This window comes from Oncorhynchus nerka, linkage group LG18, assembly GCF_034236695.1.
Source record: "Oncorhynchus nerka isolate Pitt River linkage group LG18, Oner_Uvic_2.0, whole genome shotgun sequence".
In the NCBI taxonomy this organism is placed as follows: domain Eukaryota; kingdom Metazoa; phylum Chordata; class Actinopteri; order Salmoniformes; family Salmonidae; genus Oncorhynchus; species Oncorhynchus nerka.
The window spans coordinates 33,635,669-33,652,638 of record NC_088413.1 but is presented as its reverse complement, the minus strand read 5'-3'; the positions used below and the strand labels follow the sequence as shown (position 1 = coordinate 33,652,638).

Sequence of the window (16,970 nt, the reverse complement as noted above, 5' to 3'; positions counted from 1 at the left end):
ACACACACACTCAATACTTCCCATGTATAAGCATTCTCAAACACACACACACTCAATACTTCCCATGTATAAGCATTCTCAAACGCACACACTCAAAAACACACACTCTCAATATTAACAACCTCTCCCTTGCAGATGTACAAGCATTCATAAACACACGCTTGGGCACACACACACACACACACACATTCGCTGTGCTCACTCGCTCTATGCCCGACAGCAATCAGACCGTACACAAGCCCACTGAGAGACAAATCTCCTCTTCTCACGCTATGCTGAGGGCCTCTTCCAGGTCAAGGAGCATCCAGCCCAGTCTCTAAATAGCCTTGTGTTGCCACTGTAAACAAACAGCCATGTTCCACGAGCTAATGGGAACGTTCTAACTCAGTGTTTCTCAGTCCAATTCAGGGGGTGCACATTTTTGTCCTAGCCCAGCGCTAACATTCCAGTGTTTTAATTGCTATATTGTAATTACTTAGCCACCATGGCCTATTTATTGCCTTACCTCCCTTATCCTACCTCATTTCCACATGCTGTTTATAGATTTTTCTACTGTATTATTGTCTTAACTAGCCTACCTGGTTAAATAAAGGTGAAATTAAAAAATAAATCAATAAAAAATGAACATAGCCAATGGAAGAAATCTGCTAGGATTACAGGCTAACGCTAACACATGCCCCAAACAAATCGAGTCAAGTCAACATATAGCCACGCCGTTGATTAGTCGAGTCTGGTGTGTGATTACGGGGCTGGAGCAAAAATGTGAACCCCCCCCCCAGGAATGGATTGTGAAATAAAGTCTGTTGTGTGGTGTCTAATTCCGTTCATTATGTTCACAGGTTTTGTCTCTCATAGTGTGGTGACAACAGAAAAGATTAGTGTTTCGTCATCTTTTTGTTATCTGCCTTTGTCGGTTGTACATCTGTTTCTGTGGCGTACACACTGTTCAAAACATTAAGAACACCTTCCTAATATTGAGATGCAGCCCCCTTTTGTCCTCAGCAAAGCCTCAATTTGTCGGGGGAATGGATGACGAAAAGCGTTCCACAGGGATGCTGGCCCATGTTGACTCCAATGCTTCCCACAGTTGTGTCAAGTTGTCCGGATGTCTTCTGGGTGGTGGACCATTCTTGATACACACGGGAAACTGTTGAGTGTGAAAACCCCAGCAGTGTTGCAGTGTCTTGCCCCTCTGAATGGCACACATACACAATCCATGTCTCAAGGCTTAAAAATCCTCCTTTAACCTGGCTGCTCCCCTTCATCAACACTGATTTGAAGTGGATTTAACAAGGGACCTCAATAAGGGTATTGAGATCATAGCTTTCACCTGGATCAGTCATAGAAAGAGCCGGTTCTTAATGTTTTGTGCACTGTGTACAGTATATCGTGAAAAGGATGTGAGATGTGTAATTGTAAATCTCTCCGTCTCTCTCTCCACCATTGCGCTCTGTGATTGGCACAATGGAACTGATGTTCAAGTGCTCCGTTTTAGCTTCTCTCTCGTTCTCACCCCCCTCTCCACCATTGCATGATGAAGGCTACAGTATGTTCAAGTGCTCTGTTATGGCGTCCATTTCGCCCTCTCTCTATTTCTTTATCTCTGTTCCTCTCACTCTCTTCCTCTCCTCTTTTCCTCTCTACCACGCTGCTCTGGTTTATGGGATTGTCTGAAAGGTGGGGACGCGTGCGACATGACCTGCTCCCCCCGTTTGAGCTCTTCCCCGGGCCCGTACCTCCGCTCCCCTCTCTCCCCCGTGCCCTCCAACCTCGCCCACCGTCGTGACGTCGACGGTGCCAACCCGGACGCCGAGACATGGAGCAGCACCGAAGACGCGCCGCCTGTAAAGCTGAGGTCGCGTAGCTGTGACAACCTGCTCAACGACGGGCACCCGGGCGGCACCGGCGGGCACAAGGCTACCCGTTCGGAGAGCGCCGGGTCACTGGTATTCGACAACCCGTTGCGGCAAACCGCATCGTCCTCTACCCGCTCCTTGCCTCGCCCGCACCGGCGACGTGCCCACGACGCGCCAGGCTTCTTGAAGCTCTACCGCAAGATGCACCACATCGACCGCGCCCAGCTGCTGCCCTCTGACTTCATCCGCTCGGTCCGTGTCCGCATCCTGGAGCTGGAGCGCCAGCCGCACCTCTTCCCCCGAAAACTCTCCCCCTGGGGGCCGTCGTGGGGCCTGGAGGTCCCTCGCGATACGGTGCCAACGCGCATCTCCACATACGAGCAACTCATCCAGAAGTCCAAGTCGATGCCCGATTTGGGAGATAGCGAGGTCCCGTCTGGCGCAACCACGCCCGGCGGGTCATCGTCCCGCGCCAGTAGTAGCGGGGGAGGAGGCGGCGGGGGCAGGGAGACACCCGGGTACCCCAAACGGCGTTTCTCCATTGAGTCTCTGCTAGAGGAGGACATTAACAATGGGAACGGGACGTCTCATCACGCTCACCAGGGGGCGAGGAGCCCGCCCGAGGGTCAGCCCCGCCTCGCCCTGGACCCCCACAATTTCCCCGACCCCCTCGTATATCGACGGGCTGCTGTCCCGGGGGCCGAGTACTCTGAGTCGGAGCAGGATGTAGCCGCCTCGGACCTCAGTGACTTTGCCCAAGTCGAAGGATCCTCCTTCTGCAGCGAGAGCGAATTCGACCACTGCTCGCTCACCTCGTCAGTCGAGAGCTTCTACGGCCCCTCCTCCCACCACCACCACAGCCACCACCACAGCCACAGCCACCACAACCCTAGTCATCAGTCTCTCGGTCAGGGTCAGGGCTACCAGCACCGTCACCTCATCAGCTCGTGTAAAGGACACTGCCCGGCCTCCAACACCCGCTTCACCACCATGCTGCGCCACGAGCGGGAGCGGGCCCGCCAGGAGCTCCGGCAGAAACCCCCCCAGGCACAGCAAACCAGACACGGGGGAAGGGGAGGGAGCGGAGGGGACCACCATGCTCTACCCCCCTCGTCCCAAGCAGCCCAAAACCAGCAGGGGATGTCCAAGCTGGCCTTCCTCGTCAGTCCTGTGCCTTTCCGGAGGAAAAAGGGTGATTCTCCACCCACTTCGAGAAGAAGTAGTGGAGGACGAAGTACCAGGCCCAAGTCTAAAGAAGCCGTCTATGAAGCTTTGGATGCGGCCTTGAGGGATATCTACGAACACATCCAAGCGGAGCGAGGCCGGAGCGGCGCTAGGCAACCAGACGATAGCATCCTCCGGAGGCTACTGGCTGAGATCCTCCCGGATGTGCCCGAGAGGAGCTCCTCGTTACGGGGGCAGAGGGGGAGCTGCAAGGGGGGTCCCTCCTCGAGCTCCTTGTACCCCGACGGGAGTCCAACGGTGTACGGCTCGTCGCCGCGGCTACAGTCGCCGCTAAGTGCCTGTTACAGTCATCATACCGAAGCCTCCAATAATGACAACTATGGAGAGGAGCCAGGCAACGGCAATGCAGGTGGAGCATACACACACACACACACACACACACACACACACACACACACACACACACATACACACATACACACACACACACACACACACACACACACACACACACACACACACACACACACACACACACACACACACACACACACACACACACACATACACACACACATACACACACACACACACACACACACACACACACACACACACACACACACATACACACACACACACACACACACACGTACACACACGTACACACACACACACACACACACACACACACACACACACACACATACACACACACATACATACATACACACACACATACATACACACATACACACACACATACATACACACAGTACACACATGCATACACACAGTACACACACCAACCAGCCCTTAGTCCCTCTCCCTCCTCAACTCCCCCAGTACTGCCTGCCTGTGACCACCTCCCTCCTACCAGTCATTGTGCTCCAGCAATGGGCCAATGAACAGAGCTGAGGTTAAAGAAGCCCTGTTCCTATTGGCTCATCCTCAAGACACCCAGGGACCGCATGCTTCCTCTTCATTCCCTTATATGGTTATATGATGTTGTTGTTGACTGTATTTGGTCCCCTATCATTTTGAGATGTATCGGTCCATCCATGACTAGGTTTAGTTGTGTTGTTGCTGGCGCAGATCTCTTTTTGCTACTTGATTCTCAGTTGTTGTTTTTGCTGTATCGTTTCCCTCCCCTTTATGTGCCTTGTTATGTTGAACCACTTGTATTTTATGATTTTGTTATGGATGGTTTATCAATTGGATTGATGTATTTTTGAAATGTACCGTGAGCTCAAAGTATTGGGACTGTGACACCATTTCAGCTGTTTTTGGCTCTGTGGGCTCCAGCACTTTGGCTTTGAAATGACACAATGACTCGCGGGTTAATCCTTAAGAGTCACCCGTGCGTCAGTCGAAGTAACATAATAAAAGAAATCGTTCGGTTTCAGCTGGAGATATTGCACGGACTGCATCTCCATCCACCACATCCTCTGACAGTATGTCGGCCTTCCACGTCTGCCGTGGAAGGTGGCTGAGCTACAGCCGTGTTCGTCAGACCATGAGACATCCCGATATGGCCGATTTTTATCAATTGGATAATTATATTTTTGGAATGTCCAGCGATTTTTTTCCTTTTTTTCTTCATTTTTGTTCATTTGTCTCTGTCCCAATACTTTTGGAGCTCACTGTATGTGCTTGCTGGTTGAAATGACTTATCCTTCTGTTCTCTTCTGTTCAAATGTTCTGTTCCGGTTCTGTGACGTGCATGCTTTTCCTTTCAATCATACTGTCCTACGCTATCCAAACCATGTGTTTTCCCCCGAAATGGAAATAAAATGCATTTTAATTCATTCATTATTTGATTTAGTCATTTTCCTGCCCGACACTCATTCCCTGGATGACGTCATCGCCCATTACGTATACCAACGTGGTTTACTCAGGGAGGCCGCAACGCTACAGAACGCTAAGACACAGAATACATTGAGTAGAACAGACGTTCCGCTTTTAATCGTGGAGAATAGACAATTGTGTCAGCTCTGTAATGTTGCATGTCCACCTGCAGCGTTCTGCACAGTTCACCCTTCTGAATCCTCCCATGGGAAATGTAATGAATAGAGCCAACATGATGTTTTGCATAAAAGACGATCGTGTCAGTTTCTGCACAATGCATTTCTATCTGAGCATGCTGTAACGGTTTCCCCTTCTGAACGTGCCTCCCGGCGCCGCTGTGCATGTGTCGTCCCATCGCCATGGTAACACTGTTTTGTTGACCCTGATGATAACCCCTGACCCCTGTGCTGTTCCCCCCCCTCACAGAGCAGGATGCCTCCAGGGGGTACAGCACAACCACCAGCGACTGGGGAGGGGGGCAGACCAGACGAGCCACCCCGGACAAAGAGGTAGCCAAACCAGAACTTTGATTTTCCAGACTAACTTTGAGGCCCCAATAGCCGAGTGGTGAATGAGAATTGGAAGTATAGCATCGCGAGACCTAGCTAAACCATTACATTCCAGTGTTTCCCATAGATTATTATTATTATTTTAGGTGGGGTCCAAAGAGCTAGACACCCCGTCTATTCAATTCTAGGGGAAACACTGGTACTCCTATTTAGAAGATGTATTTTTATTTTGAACAGGCTGCTGTTTTTCTTCTCTACCTAGTTGTTGATTGATTCAATAAGAATCGTTTCACTGTCCTGATAAGCTTGACTTGTCAACGTAATTGTATCATATCTGGTAACACAAGACTGCTCTCTCCCCTTTCTCTATATACCTCCCTCTCTCATCTCTCATCTTCATAGGTCTCCCATAAGCAGATGACCCAACTCATTCTCTTCTCTCTCCTCCATCAGAAACAGCCTGCCAGAGCTATATATGACTTTAAGGCACAGACTGCTAAGTGAGTAGAGTGGCTGAATGCAATTGAAATGCACGTGTGTGGCGAGGAGATGCAGGGTACCTTGACGTGTGCTGCACTGGTTTGGAAGCATGTAGGCTGGGCACGCGCGGCGCTTGAAACAAGACGGTCCGCATTTTTCTTTGAGGGGGCCAAAGTTAACCGCAGTTATGGGCAATGACCTCCATATTCGTTATCTCCAGCCCATTCCAGTGTCTACAAGTGAAAATTGGGATTTGTTATGTATTTTTTCTGTTTTTTTTTTTTTTTTTAATCAAAAAGATAAATTGGTTTTCTAGGACTCTTCCTCATATTTAAAAAAAAAATTTGTTTTTACTACATCAACGTACAAAATTGCTTGGTTCACATAATGTACTATAGACACTGCTATGGTGCAGTGGGTAAATAATTGTAGGTTAAAAAGCAGTGACTGCTTACCTTCACATCTTTAATCATTTCCCTACTTTGAAAAGGCGTGCATGGGCGAGTGTTGCTGCCATTGCTCTTCATACTACAATGGTGCTTGGCTAGTCTCTTTAGACATCCAGCTTTCCTCCCACAATGTTTCCGGCTTAACACGCCTCGAGTTTGGGCTCGAGACTAGTTCCTGGCTGGTTAACAATGTCACATTGACGATTCCCTATGACTCAATGCGTGTTCCCTTTATAACACAGTGCTTCCAACACCTGGGTTTTGGGTTTAATTCCTGCGTGGGTCACATATAATCAATACATGTCATTGGTTGCCGGTTTACCAGACACGGACCAAGCCCAGTTCTGGACTGAAAAGCAATTTCAATAGAGATCCTTTTGGTTCAGGACTATGCTTCGTCTGGGAAACTGGCCCATGGAGACAGGTGTTTTGGGGGTTTAAGAAGCATCTTGTGACTGTTGTTTCAGAGAGCTGACGTTCAAGAAGGGCGACGCGGTCAACATCATCAGACAGATCGACAGCAACTGGTACGAGGGGGAGCACCGCGGACGACTGGGCATCTTCCCCATCTCCTACATAGAGGTAGAGCACATTGAGTGTGTGTGTGGGGTAAAAGAGAAGCGGGATACCTAGTCGGTTGCACAACTGAACGCATTCAACTGAAATGTCTTCTGCATTTAACCCCAACCCCTCTGAATCAGTTCCGGAGAGTTGTTGTTGTTGGGGGTTAAGGCAGATTTTTCCACCTTGCTGTCTCTGGGGATTTGAACCAGTGACCTTTCGGTTACTGGCCCAACGCTCTTAACAGCTAGGCTACCTGCCGCCTACCTGTGTGTGTGTGTGTTTCAGATGATAATGATTATGTTTGTGTGTGTGTTTCAGATGATAATGATTATGTTTGTGTGTGTGTGTGTTTCAGATGATAATGATTATGTTTGTGTGTGTGTGTGTGTTTCAGATGATAATGATTATGTTTGTGTGTGTGTGTGTTATCACCCAGTTTGCAGTTTAATTGATTACTTCTCTGACCTTTGCTTTCCCCCATCGCTTTCTCCAAACACACACACATATATACACACACACACACACACACACACAGAAGATGCTGTTGCCAGAGAAACAGCAGCAGCCGATTAGGCCTCCTCCACCAGCACACGTCAAAAAGATCGGGGAGGGGGTGGCCCGTTACAACTTCAACGCTGACACTAACGTGGAACTGTCACTCCGCAAGGTAAGGAGTGTGTGTGCACAAATCTGTGCATGTTGGTGTGATTTGTGCATGGTTCAATGTGCATGTCTGTTCACTGAAGTGTCTTAAATTCCCGTGTTTGCCTGCGTTGATATGCACATATATCTGTGCGTCTGTCCATGTGTGTTCACCTGCGTATACAATCTGCAGGGTGAGCGGGTAGTCTTGCTGAGACAGGTGGACCAGAACTGGTACGAGGGGAAGATCCCAGACACCAAAAAGCAGGGCATCTTCCCTGTGGCCTACATAGACATCGTCAAACGCTCGCCATCCAAGAGCCCCGCCCCCTCCCACCGCCCAGACCCACACGGCTACCCCAGCAACAGGACACCGGGCTCCACGCCCGCCAAGGTAGGGACAGGAGAAGAATGATTTTATTAGTCCATAAAAGACTGTAAATGTTGTCTTCTGCTCCAGTATACAATACACACATTAGGCTGCAGAGGCTGAAGCAGAGGGGAGCCACAGTGCAGCGCCCAATGAGCAGGTCACTTGTTACAGTATTTAGTCACCAGTGGAGGCTGGTGAAAGGGAGGATGGCTCATGGTAATGGCTGGAACAGGTGTTTGATAGGGTTCTGTTCTACCTATTACAATGAGCCCTTCCTCTGATTTTCAAAGTTACTCCAGCCACAAGTTATCTGGTGCAGGGTGAAGTTGCCCTTCAGATGGCGATCTTGGGTCAGTTTTACATTTTTCCCCACTAATGGTTAAGGTTAGGATTGGGGGAGGGGAAGCTGATCCTAGATCTGTAACTAGTGTTATACACTATTCAGCCACCATTGGGACACGCCTCAGGGGAGGGCCCAAACTGGAGTAAGCCAATTGTGGCAGTCTGTCTTGGCAGATTTGAATTCTGTTGTGTTTTTTTATGTCAGTGAGCAACAAGTTCCCGCGCTGTGTACGATGATGTCATATCGCTGAAGCCACCTTTTTAAGTCTTAATCAATCGACACTAAAAAGATATAGAAAGCTCTTTTTCCATCAGCAGTTGTCAAAAGGGCTTTAAAGATACCCAGCGTAAAAAACCCAAAGAGTAAGCAAGTCTTGTCACTTGCACAGTGTCCTCTTTCTGAACGTTGTGTAAAGCCTCTTTCCTAAGCGCTGTAAATGCGTTAGGGATCCGACTACCTCCCCTTTAAGAAACCTACATATGTACCATGCCGTCTCAAGTAGCCGTGGACATGCTGTGGCTTAAAGAGGAAGTCATGTCCACCCTAAGGGATGGCATTACAATGCTAATTGGGTGTGGATTTACAGTCCCTCCTTGTCCACAGACTGCTTTCACAGTAAGGAAACAAATACCGAAATATGTCAAAATATCTGTACTATCCCTTTAATGGAGAGGCTTCACACAAGTGGACCCAGACGCATGTAGAACATTTTGAGCCTGGTGAAATATGTGTATGTGCTAGAGCATGAAATGAGATGGAGAGAAGGTACTGTTGGGTTTGGATGGCAGAGGGACGAGCAGTGTGGGCATCTCCTCTTTCCCTCAGTCCCTCACACCTTCTCCACTCCAGGTGTGTAAGTTTCCTCTTTTATACCCCTTCTCTCTCTCTCCCTCCCTCCGGAGCCATTCGACAGCTCTCCCACCCCCCCTTACCTCCATCACCACCATCCTCCTCGCTCCACGCCCCCTCCCCCACACACCTCCTCCTGTGAAGACCCGCCGTCTGCAGGCCGCCACCGGCGAGTGGCTCGCCCTCGGCCCCCTCCTCCGATAGCCCCGTATCACCCACGCCGTACCCCATCCCCACGAGCCTCCTCCCTTTCCTGGAAGCTCAAGAACGGAGGGCCACCCCTCCCGCACCGCCCAAACGAGGGCTCACCCCTCCGCCCCGAAACGCATCCAGTCGTCTCGCTGCCTCCATCCCGGCTGTCAAGCAGTGGCTGTTTGACTTAGACTCCGCCCCCTCAGTCCCTCCTTTCTCTCCGCCCCCTCCTCCTGACTCCTCTCCCTCTGCCTCCCCCGTGCTCGACTCCTTCCTGGGATACCTCAAAGAGAAGGGCCTAAGAGACAGTGAACAGAACGAACCACTGTCCCTAGCAGGCAGAGGGGGATTCTTCTGCGCTGAACCCGAGCCGGCAGACACTCCCGCAGGTTTGTTGCCATGGTACAGGCCAAGTGCTCAGCCAGTATCCCTAGAACTAGAAACAGAACCCCTGTCTCTTCAGCAGCAAGTGGAAGATCCCTATGATCAGTTGTTGTCTATGATCCTGGATCAGCCCATGTATGACAAAGACGGGAGGGAGGTTCTCAGGCCGGCCGTGGAACGCCCGCACGTGGCACTGACCAACGAATCACAGAGCAGGGTTAGCCTCGAGACGGAGTTTCATAGGCCCGTGACTGCAAAGCCCATGTCCATCACGCAGGACAGCCAATCAAAAAGGGTGAATAGAAGGACGGCGGGCTCTCAGAGGCCGATGACGTTGTACATTGAGGAAGGGGACGAAGCTATTGGAGGGGAAGAAGAGGATGATGAGGAGGAGGAGGAGGAGGAAGAAGAAGAAAGGAACATTGATGTAGACTGTGGTACTGTAACTGTCCACAGAGAGGGACTGAAAACCGAGGTAGCGCATGATGTGTGGACCAGGTTTCAGACTAAGTTGAAGCATACGCACATGCTTGCTAACACCTAACCCGAGCCAATTCCAAGCAGTTTTACACAGTTTGATAATACATTTAAGATGTACTTATTATAATTAAAAATACATGGTTAACCAGGGCTTGGATATATGGAGGCTTTTCAGTCATGAAATGGAATTGACCCTAAACCCCTGTAGTTTCACATCTTCCCTTTTCTGGCTCATTTTACTTGGTTATGCGGAATAATGCTTCGATAATGAACCTACATTTTGGAATGGTGATTTAGCTCAAGGTTTGACGCTGGGTGTGATTGGTGTCACATTTTCCTTCCCTTCCCAGGCTGATGTCTATCCTTCCCACTGTCACAGCACTTTGTGCAACCCGGCACAGTTAGAGCCCATCACCCTCCTCCCTCCCCCCGTCTCTCCTCCCTCCTCACCATCCCCTGCTTTTTACTCTGCCTCACAACCAGCTGAAGCCCTGGCTATCTCTTCTTCCTCTCCTACACTGTCCCATCTTTCTCCCCCTCCCCCAATCCCCCTCTCCTCCTCGCCACAGATTGTGCCACCCTGCTCTCCTCCCCCACTTCCCTCATCTCTCCCGCTTACCTCTCCTCTCCTTCACCCTCCTCTCCACTTCTCACCTCTCCGCCTCCCACCACCTCACTCCTCCCTACCTCCCGCCCATCCTCTACTCCTCCTCCCACCACCTCACTCCTCCCTACCTCCCGCCCATCCTCTACTCCTCCTCCCACCACCTCACTCCTCCCTACCTCCCGCCCATCCTCTACTCCTCCTCCCACCACCTCACTCCTCCCTACCTCCCGCCCATCCTCTACTCCTCCTCCCACCACCTCACCCCTCCCTACCTCCCGCCCATCCTCTACTCCTCCTCCCCCACCTCACCCCTCCCTACCTCCCGCCCATCCTCTACTCCTCCTCCCCCACTTCTCCCACCCCTCTCGCTTCCTCCCTTTTGGCCTCCCCCATCCCTGATGCACAACAGGCGCTCCCTTCCTCCTCTTCTCCTCCTCTCTCTTCCTCTCCTTCTCCTTCCCCTCCACTCGTGCCCTTTCCAGAGCCCAGGTCCCCTAAGATCAAGGTAAAAAAAGACACTGCAGGTGCTCATATTGTGTTACAACAACTTAGAAGAAACGCTAACTCAAATGAACCCTGACGGACTGTGTGTGTGTTGTGCCCTAATACATTTGATTTACTCACCTGTTGGACCAGTGAAGTGTGTGTGTGTGTGTGTGTGCGGCTGTGTGATAATGCGTAAATTAGCAGCATGTTGGACGTCTGGTTGCAGATGCCCATATGCTCAGTGTATGCCAGTGTTAATATGAGAGAGTGCCAGTGTGTGTACCCAGGCTAGCTTCTTTTAGATGTATTGTGTGTCGCTTATAAGAGGTGGTATAAGTCACCTATGCTGAATAAACGGTGTATGCCTTTGTATGCATGGGAAGACCGCCCTTGCCTAAAGCATGAGTGGCTCAGGAGTTTGCAACCGAAGTGTCTTTGTGTCAAATGACAACGTATTCCCTATAGAATGCACTAACCTTTACCTTTGTAACAAAAAATGGCGCATTATATAGGGAATAGGGTGTCCTTCGGGACAATACCAGTGATTCTCTGTTGTCAAAATGCTCTTGTTCTTTCTGAAAATGGAGGCTGACGGCCGTCTGTCTTGTTGTTGTTGTCGCATTTCTGGTTCTTTCAGCCTCCTTTTAAGCACGACCTCCTCGCGGTCGACGGTAAACCCCCCCGTAGCCCCGTCGCGACCCGAAGGTCCTGTCTGTCGCCTGTTAGAGGTCGAAGGGTAGGGGCGTGACACTAGCAGCTGTGCATTGTGGGGAATGTAGTCTTTGTTCTCTAATAAATACCCTGTTGGCTACCCCTGGATTTCAGTGCATGATATTGTTGGACCACATTGTAGTGCATTTGTTTCTTCGTGGGGGATTGAGCAATGAGATTGGGTGTGTTTTTGTTAAGGAGTGGATACGGGGGTTTATTTGATTCTGTTCTCATCTGAAAGGGGGATGGAGCCAAATGATAAGTGTGACTCTCCAAAGCAGTGGATTTATATCACCATATCAACTGTTTGTCACACTGTACTTATTTCTCTCTCTCTCTCTCTCTGTCTCTCTATCTCTGTCTCAGAGGTTTGTGCAGGATTCGCTCCATGGTGGAGGAGACCTGTAAGTAACAGTAGAATCTCAAATCAAATCTTATTTGTCACATACACAGATGTGAGTGTAGTGAAATGCTTGTGCTTCTAGTTCCGACAATGCAGTAATAACCAACGAGTAAACGAACCTAACAATTCCACAACTACCACCTTATACACACAAGTGTAAAGGGATAAAGAATATGTACATAAAGATATATGAATGAGTGATGGTACAGAACGGCATAGGCAAGATGCAGTAGATGGTATCGAGTACAGTATATACATATGAGATGAGTAATGTAGGGTAGGTGAACATAAAAGTGGCATAGTTTAAAGTGGCTAGTGATACATGTATCTCAATCATTGATACAACGATATTCTTATCATAGGACTGTAACTATGTGGGTTAATATTTCCATGGTTGTGGCCCATCGGTCGTTCTAGTAATCATATCTTCAGCAACATCATCTCAGATGTTCTATGTTACATTTATTTCATTTGGAGTCAGGTATGATCTGTCAGCATAGCCCCCTTATCACTTGTACTACAGCATTATCATCAACATACATTTTACCTGACACTCTCTTTATTCAGAGCAATTAGGGTTAAGTGCTCAAGGTCACATTTTTTTCCACATAGTTGTCTCTGGGATTCGAACCAGCGACCTTTCGGTTACTGGTCCAATTAACCGCTAGGCTAACTGCCTACATCAACATCACCCATCGATAATGATCTTATCACAAAGCAATAGTGGTGTGGGCCACGTTTCTCACACAGCCCTGGTTGTGTGTGTGTGTGTGTGTGTGTCCCCCCCAGGTTCCAGGCCCTGTACAACTATCTGCCCCGTAACGAGGACGAGCTGGAGCTGAAGGAGGGGGACATCGTGGACGTCATGGAGAAGTGCGACGACGGCTGGTTTGTCGGTAAGAGAGAAGAATAAATACTTCACCTTTTCCTCACAGAATCGCAGTACTTGATTGTTAAAAAGCAAAGCTGTTGTCTATCCAGTCATGACAGAAGATCGGAAATAGTTTCAAGGTTAAGGAGGATCGAAGGGTGCACGCTCTGGTAGGCTGTAGTAGTGTTCTTCAACCCTGTCCCTAGAGAGCTACCCTCCTGTAGGTTTTTGCTCCAACCCCAGTCGTGCCTAACCTGATTTATCTCATCAACCAGCTGATTATTAGAATCAAATCAAATCCAATTTTATTTGTCACATACACATGGTTAGCAGATGTTAATGCGAGTGTAGCGAAATGCTTGTGCTTCTAATTCCGACAATGCAGTAATAACCAACAAGTAATCTAGCTAACAATTCCAAAACTACTACCTTATAGACACAAGTGTAAGGGGATAAGAATATGTACATAAAGATATATGAGTGAGTGATGGTACAGAGCGGCATGGGCAAGATACAGTAGATGGTATTGAGTGCAGTATATACATATGAGATGAGTATGTAAACAAAGTGGCATAATTAAAGTGGCTAGTGATACATGTATTACATAAAGATGCAGTAGATGATATAGAGTACAGTATATACATATACATATGAGATGAATAAGCTCTGATCAGGCCCTACACCCAAACAAGGGCACTGCGTTCATCCACCTCTGGCCTGCTCGCCTCCCTACCACTGAGGAAGTACAGTTCCCGCGCAGCCCAGTCAAAACTGTTCGCTGCTCTGGCCCCCCAATGGTGGAACAAACTCCCTCACGACGCCAGGACAGCGGAGTCAATCACCACCTTCCGGAGACACCTGAAACCCCACCTCTTTCAGGAATACCTAGGATAGGATAAAGTAATCCTTCTCACCCCCCCCCCCTTAAAAGATTTAGATGCACTATTGTAAAGTGGCTGTTCCACTGGATGTCTTAAGGTGAACGCACCAATTTGTAAGTCGCTCTGGATAAGAGCGTCTGCTAAATGACTTAAATGTAAATGTAATGAATAATGTAGGGTATGTAAACATTATATTAGGTAGCATTGTTTAAAGTGGCTAGTGATATATTTTACATTTCCCATCAATTCCCATTATTAAAGTGGCTGGAGTTGAGTCAGTGTGTTGGCAGCAGCCATTCAAGGTGTGCTAGATTAGGATTGGGGTGAACCTAGAGGACGGTAGCTCTGCAAGTTAGTAGATTTTCAGCAGTGGATACTGAATCGCATTTATGTTCAACTCGTACTTCACTCTGACCAGTAGGTGGTGCTCGAGTTCCTTGTGTGATCTACTGCCTGTGGCCTGAGTACAACACAACACGCTCCATCCTGAAACAACCGTTAGCCTATAGGCACTTGGGGCGTACATCTAAAAGACTTTGATAAGGATAAGAAATGTGGTAATGGTCCCACCTTGCCCTCTGATAGGCAAGCAGGAATTTCTGCCACATTACTTAGCTCTATGCAGTCCTCTCAGATTTACAAATGCCTAGGAGCTATGGGGAAGTGCCTAGGGAGTAGGGGCTAGGGGAAGGGGCTAGGGGAATTCCCTAGGGGCTAGGGATTAAGGGCTAGGGGAAGTGCCTAGGGAGTAGGAGTTGTTTCAGAACAGGGCTTCCTCTCCCACTCTGAAATGTCCACCTAATCCATTTTGACCACTCAGACAGATACCAAGCGGTGATATTATCCACTAAAGACTGGTTGCACTGAGAATTAATTTGACCCCTCAATTCTAGGTCCTTGTATTTCCTTCCTTCCTCAAAGTCCAGCCATGTTGCAATGGGATTTTTGGGGGGCCTCTGTGAAATCTTACAATTAGCTCGACGAGATCTTTCATTTCCTGATTTGGATGTTGATTACATTGCAGTCTGGTAGGAATGCTGCTAACTACACAGACAGCTTCTGAAAAATAAACGTTGGTTTGAATGTACAGTCTTGGGTTTATTTTAACGGTGCAGGGAATCATTTGTGTTTTTTTGCAATATTTGAATAAAACAATTTAATACAGCAATTCTTTGGATAGTTCCCTCTGCATAGAAGAACCACTGAAATTCTAGAATCAATCACTTCTAGTGGGCTACAGTATGTAAACGGACACCTTTCATTGTTTATTATTATCTTTTATTAAACACATTCTCTTTTACAATTACGACCTATAATGATGTTTTAATGTCACCGTGGATGTCTACATAGTGGAAAATTGGCATCTCTGTTTTTGTGTTTTTAAAAAGGGACTTCCCGACGGAGCAAGCAGTTTGGAACCTTTCCAGGAAACTACGTCAAGAAACTGTAATGATGAATCCGGTCCACCCCCGCACCCTCCTTACTTGGACCCTTCCATCTCTAGCACAACCCATATTGGACACAACCAACCCGGAGTAAAGTTGCCCCCAGACACTGATTTGGGTCACTTTCCCCACCAATGGTTAATTAAGGTTAAGATTGGGGGAGGTGGAGCTGACCCTAGGATGACCCCACTACGTCAGGTCATCCAAGAAGCCTTGCTCAAGCATGTGTTGTTTTAGCTCTAACTAGCCAACTCTAAAGGAGACTATTCCACTAATTAAACGATTATTTTCTAAATGATCGAGAAGCGGTAGAAGAAGATCCATACTTTTGAATTCCTTTCACCTCAGATACTGAAGGAAGGGTAGCCAAACAAGATGGCCACCTTTAAATGTTGACATCTGCTTTTATTAGATTTATTAGATATATTTTAACCCAGTAATGTAATAACTTGCATTGATAAGTTGATTGTGTAACATTCAGAAAGGTCAAATATGGTAAAGATAGAGTTAGAGATACCAAGTAAACTGCCACTCAGGATTGCCTTGACGTCATCATGTCAGCCATCTTGGTTTTGGACATGTCCCCCCCAAGTGTATTATCTGTAATAGGGGGGCTGGTTGGTATTTTCAGAGCAGTATAGGACATTGCAACACATTTCAAAGTTTAATCCTTTGGCAAATGCTCTTATCCACAGCAACATTCAATAAGCAACATGGAACAACCACAGCGTTATTAGTAAAAAATCTTCTTCATAAATGTTATACACCAACACAGGAACACTCACCTATTTCCCCTAGTGAAAATGATGACGCATGATACCCCAAAATGTTGCTGGATACCACGGGATAGGGTAAGATATGTTTGGAGGCAAATGCATTGATATTGAAAGCATATAAATACATTTGCAGAGCCTTCTATTTGCACCGGAAGGCTCTGGATATCTGCCCTCTATGGGCCTACAGTCAATTCCAGTTTCTCATTTTATAGTGTTTGCAAACTCTTATATGGGCGAGTTATTTCAAATGTGGAAGTGGCAATCGTCGATATGTTATTTTTTAGCCCTTCTGTTTGAACAATTACAGTACATTTTGTACTTTAGATGGCAAATAATATTTATAGATTTGGGATTTTATTGATCGATGGACTTGGCGGTTTATCCTTTTTCTCACTTGAAATGTATGAGTACACTACGGATTTTACAAGTGAGAGCTAGATTGGATTGTCGATAGAGCTTTGGGAGTTTGATACCGTTGGAAAAACATATGCAAAAGCAACCCGTTTTCCCACTTTTCTTGTATGTGAAGATATTTATAGTGGGAAAAGTATTGAATATTGATAGGACGTCATTTAGATGTCTCCGTCCATAAATATAACTTTGGATAGATCAACATAAGTTTCTCAGCTTACTTTG

At 47.8% G+C, this 16,970-nt stretch overlaps 2 protein-coding genes across 2 annotated transcripts in view; both read left to right on the top strand.

Moving 5' to 3' along the window:
- LOC115145793 (sorbin and SH3 domain-containing protein 2-like) overlaps nucleotides 1–16,142 on the top strand; it is an 86,192-nt gene extending 70,050 nt beyond the window's left edge. Inside the window, exons 19-27 of the mRNA XM_065004048.1 lie at nucleotides 1,678–3,450; nucleotides 5,316–5,398; nucleotides 5,801–5,898; nucleotides 6,795–6,909; nucleotides 7,427–7,558; nucleotides 7,727–7,927; nucleotides 12,325–12,362; nucleotides 13,151–13,257; nucleotides 15,502–16,142. Of these exons, the coding sequence (XP_064860120.1) occupies nucleotides 1,678–3,450; nucleotides 5,316–5,398; nucleotides 5,801–5,898; nucleotides 6,795–6,909; nucleotides 7,427–7,558; nucleotides 7,727–7,927; nucleotides 12,325–12,362; nucleotides 13,151–13,257; nucleotides 15,502–15,563 (2,609 nt within the window). The 3' untranslated portion in view covers nucleotides 15,564–16,142. The remainder of the gene's footprint in view (nucleotides 1–1,677; nucleotides 3,451–5,315; nucleotides 5,399–5,800; nucleotides 5,899–6,794; nucleotides 6,910–7,426; nucleotides 7,559–7,726; nucleotides 7,928–12,324; nucleotides 12,363–13,150; nucleotides 13,258–15,501) is intronic.
- On the top strand, nucleotides 8,736–12,201 carry LOC135561945 (uncharacterized). Its single transcript, XM_065004476.1, has 4 exons — nucleotides 8,736–8,821; nucleotides 9,258–10,149; nucleotides 10,505–11,266; nucleotides 11,885–12,201. The coding sequence occupies exons 1-4, from the start codon at nucleotides 8,736–8,738 to the stop codon at nucleotides 11,993–11,995; spliced, it is 1,851 nt and encodes a 616-aa protein (XP_064860548.1). The 3' UTR covers nucleotides 11,996–12,201.
- Nucleotides 16,143–16,970: the final 828 nt, after the last annotated feature.